At 46.2% G+C, this 7,810-nt stretch overlaps 1 protein-coding gene across 4 annotated transcripts in view; it reads left to right on the top strand.

Annotated features, from left to right (window-relative positions):
- Positions 1-7,810, top strand: part of NOX4 (NADPH oxidase 4) — a 285,490-nt gene that overhangs the window by 108,760 nt on the left and 168,920 nt on the right. For all 4 annotated transcript variants that reach the window (XM_025200844.1, XM_025200842.1, XM_025200845.1 and 1 more), the window contains one exon: positions 1,311-1,406. In XM_025200844.1, the coding sequence (XP_025056629.1) occupies positions 1,311-1,406 (96 nt within the window). The remainder of the gene's footprint in view (positions 1-1,310; positions 1,407-7,810) is intronic.

The following is a 7,810-nucleotide window of genomic DNA, read 5'->3' on the forward strand; positions in this document are numbered from 1 at the left end:
GAGTGGGGGGCGGGGAGGCAGGTGTATCGCACTAGCCTGAATCGCACCAGCCTCCCTCGTACCCTGGTGGCTGTATCGCACTAGCCGCTCTGTTGCACTGGATCGGGCTGCCTCGCACTCGCCTCTCTCTTGTCGGGCTGAGTCGCACTAAACTCCATCACGCTGCAGCGGGCTGTACTGCACTAGTCTCTTTTGTACTGCATCGGGCTGTATTGCACTAGGCGCTGTCGCGCTGGATGGGGCTGCATCGCTCTAGCCTCTCTCACAGCATATTGGGCTGCATGGCACTAAGCTCTCTTACACCTAAGGGGATGTATCATGTTGTCACACTGTATTGGGCTGTATTGCACTAGTCTTTTTTGCACCATATTGGGCTGTGTTGCACTAGCCTCTTTGGCACCATATCAGGGTGTATTGCACAAGTCGCTGTCATGCTGGATGGGATGGGGATGCATGGTGCTAGCCTCTTCCACAGCATATTGATCTGCATAGCACTAAGCTCTCTTACAGTGTAAGGGGATGTATCATGTTATCACACCGTATCAGGCTGTATTGCACTGTACCATATTGGGCTGTATTGCACTAGCTGCTGTCGTGCTGGATGGGGCTGTGCTGCGTCACACTAGCCTTTCCCACAGCATATCGAGCTGCATCACACTAAACTGTCTTACACTGTAAGGGGATGTATCACGTTATCACACCATATCAGGCTGTATTGTACTGGCCTCGTTTGCACCATATCGGGCTGTATTGCACTAGCCACTGTCACACTATATGGGGCTGCTTCGTGCTAGCTTCTCCCACGCCCTATCGAGCTGCGTGACACTAAGCTCTCTCAAAGCACAACGGGTTGTATCACATTAGCCTTCATCACACCTTATCAGGCTCTATCACGCTGTGTCAGGCTGTGCTTGCATTAGCCTCTCCCACATCGTATGGATGGATCTATATCACACTAGCCTCTGTCACACTGTATTGGGCTGTATCGCTCTAGCCATGGAGAGGCTCCCTTCCAAAGGTCTTCACCCAGCCAGGCCATATTCTTTCTCTTTCAAGCAAGCATGTAGTCTCTGCAAGATTGAAATGGATACTGGGAAGTTTGTCCCTGTGGCTTTCACAGAATCGTAGAGCAGTTGGGCTGGAAGGGATGGACCTCTTGGTATCACTGAGTTCAACATCCTACCTGAGCCAGGATCAGCTTTATCCAAATCATCCCGTACAATTCAGAATCTCAGCTCTCCATAAGATGACCGTCAACAATATGGCTTTCACTTACCTTATCTCCTTTCTTCTTGTCTTGCCGGTTTCAGCTTGCCTGGTTTGCCCTCAACATGTGGCTCTTCTTGAGAACCTTCTTGCTGTATTACCATGGGCCACAGTATTACTACTTGCATCGGATGCTAGGGGTGAGTGACCCAGATGCTGCTCTTTGTCTAGGAAATGGGAGTGCTGGTGTGGGGTGGGGGATTAGAGCATATTTTTACTAATAAGGGAAAAATCAGGTGTTTAGTTTCCCTGAAAAGTGGGGATCAGGATAGAATCTATTGGCATGCTGCGGACATTCGGTTGAAAGTCAAAACTTGCTAGGGTTGAGAGTGAGAGGTGCTATCTCTGTTGCATGAATAAAAGTTAAGAGCTAGGCAAGTATCTGGGAAAACCACCCCCTTTTCCCAGCTGTAGGGATGCTTGCAGGATCTGGCTTATAAACATGAGCATCAGCTCAGCGAGCCTCTCATTTTTAGTCATCATAACTGTAGCCAAGTTTGTGGGTCTGTTTCAGTGAGCTCTTTTATGCTGGTTCTCATGATGTATGCTTCTTGAGGGAGTTATTTTATTAGCAGTCTCACTTATTCTGCCTTTCCTGGTTGTTGTGAACTGGGTTAATTTATTGCAGGCCATATAATTTCTGCTTTAATTTCTGGCAGACTTTTTAAAATTTAGTTAAGATAAAAAGAGTGGCAGTCATGGCAATGGCCAGTTGATTGCAAACTTCACCACTCTGCCCTGGCAATGACCACTAACAAAACCTATAAGATATATAGGTATAGTGCCCTTCACAGACTTCCTAACTAGTTGCAGTTATTGTGAATTGTTAACCCTACAGCGGTGATTCTCAGCCAGATGCCATGGCACTCTGGGGTGTTGTGGTAATGCTTTTAAGGGTGTTGCATAATATTAACACTGTTAGGTATGCAAATACCTACACATGATTCACAAGATTAATCCAGACATTTCAAATAGAAATCCATAGTGTCGAAAACAATCTGGCCTGTTTCTGAGGTCTTTGCAACAGAAGAATTGCTGTAGTATTTTTCTATAGTCAAAAAATAAAAGGTACGACCTGGCATTTTCTGAGCGGTGCCTTGAGTCTTAAAAAGAGTGCCTAGAGTCTAAAAGGTTGAGAACCATTGGTCTACAGCAGGGGGTGGGCAACCTTTTACAGCTGCGGGCTGGCATGACCCACCCCAGGTCAGAGGTGGGTGGGGGCACGGACACTGGGATCTGACTTCTGTTGCCGGCCCTGCTTGTCTTCCTGGCCGTACGGGGAAAGTGTCTGCAACTGGCACTATTTCTCACGGTGAAGTAGGGAGAGTACCCATAGAAGTCACCTCATGCTACCTAAACCCACATCTGTAGGCCAGATCCAGTCTTTGGGTGGTAGGTTGCCAACCCCTGGTCTGGAGGGAATGTTTAAAAGAATAAAATGTTAGGAATTACTCAAAGTTGTTTTGTTAAATTTGAGGAAAGAGGCTGGATGAACAGTGTCAGGAATACTAGTTAGCAACTACTCACTGAATCAGGAATAAAAAAAGTATACATAGGCTAAAGCCCCAGACACTACTGTGAAACCCAACCCTTTGCAGATGTTCAGTGGTGATGTGTGTGGGATGGACCCAATGTTTCTCCTTTATTCATTTATCTATTTTAATACCTTTTGCATAGATTGTTAGTCTCATAATATTTTTTTGAACTGAGTTGAAAGTGAGTTGACCTAACACGATTGCTTCACTTATATTGACCTTGTAGGTTTGGAGTGTTGTAGTTGTTGTGATGATCCAGGCAATATGGGAGGCAATGATTTTCTCTGATATCTTTTATTGAACCAGCTGTATTTGTTGGGAGACCTGTTGGACAAGCTTTTGGGCATGAGGTGTTCTTCCGCAGGTCTAAAAAAGAGGTAGACTCAGACTGAACACATGTTGTTGTATCAGGCTCAGAGACAGGCAAGCGTATATCTATCTATCTATCTATCTATTAGAATATATATATTTTGCAGAAAAAGGTGAAAATATTACCCCAAACTCTAACAGTTTTGTAGTCGGGTGTATCCTTTTACATGGTTTTCTGTTCTTGAGATGTTCTGTCTCTGAGCTTTTCATTAGGATTTGGTCGTTACTGGGACAGCATTCTGGCCAGATTTTTTTGACTTAGTGAACATGTCTACACATGCAATTAATGTGCAGAAAGCTTACTGTACAATACAATACTGTGCAGTAAGCTTTCCCTGAGAGCACGTCTACACGTGTGCCTGTCAGGAGCAAATTTTTTCCTGATGGGAACAGTTCAGGCTACTCCTATGCTGCTTTGCTCCCATATGGCAGTGAGGGAGAGCTCTAGGCTCCCCCGGATGCCAGCATCAGGCAGACAAGGGGTACCAGGGTCAGGCCTGGGGTCTGGGGTCAAGGGGCAGCTGTCCTACCTCCAGGGCAGCTGCCTCCTCCCCCTACCCCTGCCCTAGGCAGCTTCCTGCTGCCCAATCCCTGCTCCGAAATTGGATCCAGGGCTCAAAAATTGTCCTTTGCCCTGGGCGGCTGCCTGTTGCTGTAGCTGGCTCCAGTCTCAGAGCTCTGATGTCAGAGCTGGGCCTGGCAGCAGGCAGCTGCCCGGGGCAGGGGACAATGTCCTCGTCCCAGCTCCGATTTTGGAGCTGGAACCCAGCAAGCTGCCTGCTGCAGGGGCATGGGACATTGTCCCACCCCCACTTTGATCAGCTGAGGGGATCGGAGGAGCTTTCCAGGGGAGGAGACAGTTCTCCCACCCTCTGCCGCCTGGGCTGACCTCGAGCAATTTGCTCCCAGTCAGCTATGTAACCATGCACTTACTGTGCATTAGCTAATGCACAGTAAATCTACTACCTGTATTTATAGGCAGGTGGTAGAAAACCACACATTAATCTATTTTAATGCACAGTAGCTGCTGCTGCACATGTTTACGTAGTGATGCTTTACTGTGCAGTAGGTTTGTCTAATGTGCAGTAAAGTGTCTCATGTAGACACGCCCAGTGTCTATCAGCAAACTTCTACTGAAGTCAGTGATCAATCAGTTCAATTCCAATTAAAGATTGGGATCTTTCATTTTAGTTTTTACACACCCATTTTTTGTAAAGGAGGGAAACATCCAAATGATATGTTGATACAATTAAAGTAATTTAATGTAATATTAGAACCTATAGAACTGATTCCAGTGTCTTCATTTGGAGATTCACCTGCATTATCAATAAAGATTTGGGCTCAACAGTGACAGACCCTGAAATTGAGTCCATGTGAATTAAAGTCTAAAACAGTGGAAAGGAAAGAACTGAAACATAATTAAGAGGAGAAAGAGCCTGAAGAACTAACTTCAGGGTTTGAGACAAGGCTGTAAACATACATTGCACAAAATCTTTTCAGGGGTTTGGCGAGTAGAACAATTTCCCAGTCTTCCAGGAAACAGGGCACCTGCCACAGCTGCTCTTACATTCCCTGAGTATTTTGGCTTCCGTTCTTCAATGTATTTCTTTAGATGAAGCCCATGTAGCCCAGGGGCTGTAGCTGATACTCATATCCAGCCATTGTACCATGCTACCAAGCAGAGAGCATGGAATCTACCCATATTTTTTTTGTGGCTAGAACTTGATGGTCAGGATCTTTAAGAACTTGAAAATTTTTCATGAAATTGCCAATCAGAATCTAGAAGCGTGATTTTTAATTAATTGAATGAATTTTTGGTAATTCCCCACCCCCGAAACATTTATCCCATTTTTCAGCTGGTCACGATTCTCCAGGTGAAAAAGTGACACAATTTTGCAAACAAGGTTCTTTGCGTGAATCTGATATCTTTTATTAGACCAACTTAAAAAGTTGGAAAACAATTATTAAGTAAGTTTTTGGGTTCAAAAACCCTTTGTCAGGCTAAGGAAGTTTCAGCAGTTGGTGTGCGCTCTTCCTGGATGGAATGAAAAGTAAAGAAGCCAGCAACTGGGCTGGTCTGCATACAGGACAGGTAGTCAGTGAAAATGTAGATTGTGGGAAAGAGAGAGAAGGGGGATGAATAGTGGAGAGGTACCTGGGAGCCAGATGTGAGGCAGGTTATAATGTGTCATAAAGCCAATGTCTATATTTAGTCCATGATTTTTAGTATCCAGGAGGTTGATGAAGTGGAGTTCATAGGCTCGTCTCTGGGAAGTGTTTTGTAAGTTCCCTTTGAGGATCAGGACTGAGAGATTGGAAGGAGAGTGGCCCTCCTGTGAGAAATGTGCCCCCACCGGTAATTGGGTATTTCTGTCTTCGATAGATTTCCGGTGTGCGTTCATTCTGGTGCGCAGTTGTTGTTTGGTCTCTCCTACGTATTTTCCATCAGGGCATTTGGTGCATTGGATGAGATATATGACATTTCTGGAGGTGCAGCTGTAAGGTGCAGGGATGCTGATGGCTCTGTTGTGGGGTGTAGTAATAGTGGGGATGGTGGAGATGTGTTGGCAGGTTTTGCATTTCTTGTCATGGCGCAGTCTGGATCCATTTGGTGTGTTCTGGGCTGGAGGAAGTTTGCTTCTGGTGATGAGGTTGGCGAGGTTCGGTGCTTGTTTGAAGGCTAGGATGGGTGGCTCTGGGAAGATCTTTTTAAGAATAGGGTCTCTTTCTAGTCTGGGTGCAATTGTTTGAGGATTTTCCATACAGGTTCAAGGGAGGGGTGATATGTCATAACCAGCGGTGTGCGATTTGTGGGGGTTTTTCTTTTGTACTGCAGCAGTTCTTCATGTAGTATCTGGGTGGCTCTTTCAAACGTGCGATCTATCTCTCTGGAGGAGTGTCCTTGTTGGGTGAAAGCCTTTTTGCAATATTTTCACGAAAAAAATTCCTCATTTTTTTTTCCCGATGAGCTTTGCAATTGGCCTTTTCTCCCCTTTTCCCTGGTGTAAGGAAATAACATTTTTCAGGCCTTCTGCATCTCCTTAAGGGGGTGGGGTGAGAGTTAGGATTTACCTCAAATAACTATATTTGTTTTTGGAATAGTTGCAGAATAGAATCAGTGCTGGAAGTAAATTGGCGATTGGAGCAAAGATTGCTACATATATAGCCGAACCCTGGATTGAATATCTCAAACAATAGAATTCCCTAGAAACTCATCATGCAAACTTAAAGTAATGTTCAGTTCTTCATCTCATTTTATGCCAGTGCCCTATCAGAGGCTCTTGCATGGTGAAGAAGGGGGAGAGAGTAAAGCATTCCTTGTTTTCAAGACTCTTTAAAGGGAGGGTATCTGGAGAACAATAATGGTCCATTGGGTAGGGCTCAAGTCACTACTCTGTCCCACGCTTCCTGGACAAGTTAGTTGCTAACTATCAGTTTTAAAAAGATATTTTAGATGCTGAACTTCTGTAAAAAATGTTCCTTAGTCTCACTGTGCCTAAGTTCCATAAAGGGGGGTAATGGCACTTCCTTACCTCACCAGGTGAGGAGAATACATTGAAGACTGAAGTTTTGAGACAGATGGGAATGTAATAGCATTGAAGCCTGGTCTGCATATACTTTGAAGTTTTACTGGTAAGACTTGCTTTCCATCAATGCAGCCTTGCGTGGGCCCGTGCTCCATTTCAAGTTCAACTGACAGTTAAAACCCTGAGCTGAAGCTGGTGACATAAAACCAGAGTGCCAAAAAGTCTTGTCTAGGACACTTCCACTAGAATGATGCATCTGTGGATGTTGAATTGTCAGTAGGAGTCATAGGCTGCTATGAAGAATGCAGTCCCTGGGTCTGATTTAAGAGCATTACTCCAGTAAGAATCTCAGCATTTTCTCCTTGCTCTGGACACTTACAGTGGAGTTATGCTTTGCTTCAAGGTTATTTGTTTCTGACTCATTCTTTGTCTAGCACAGAGGTTGGCAACATATGGCCCACAGAGCCATTGGATCTGACCTGGGGAGGCTTTGCCTGTACCTGTGCCAGTGCCAGGCAGCTGGGAGCTACACTAGGGCTGAGCAACTGAAAGCTGTGCCCATGCTGCTACCATCTCCTGCTCCCTCACTGTTGTGTGGGCACAACTTCCACCTGGCAGGGCGGTGTGCTGTATCTGGGAAGCTAAGAGGGGAAGGAGTAGTAAGACATGACTGCAGCTAGGACACAGCTTCCAGCTACCTGGCTCTGGTGCAGTTCCCTGCTGCCTGGATGCTGTGCCTATGCTGCAGTCAGGGAGCTAGAGGAAGCGGCAGCAGGGGCACAGCTCTTTGCTGCCTGGTCCCACTATAGGCATATGCAAATCCCTTCACTCCCACCAAAGCCACCCGGCCCACCCCGAACTGGAGCTGGGTTGTTTCAGCTTGCCACTTGTAAAAGGGTGCTGGCTGCTGGTCTAGCAGATACCTTATACCAGGGGTTGTCAACCAGGGGTACGTTTACCCCTGGGGGTACTTGAGAAGGCCTTAGGGGGTATGCACAGGCAGATGGGGATGGAGTGCCACCATACGTGCTGCGCAGGCACTGCCCACCCAGCTGGACATGGGGGACAGGGGAAGCTTGCATGTGGCGGCGGCCCGCAGCAGGCATCCTGGCG

The sequence above is a fragment of the Alligator sinensis genome, unplaced genomic scaffold (assembly GCF_000455745.1).
Source record: "Alligator sinensis unplaced genomic scaffold, ASM45574v1 scaffold602_1, whole genome shotgun sequence".
NCBI classification, from domain to species: domain Eukaryota; kingdom Metazoa; phylum Chordata; order Crocodylia; family Alligatoridae; genus Alligator; species Alligator sinensis.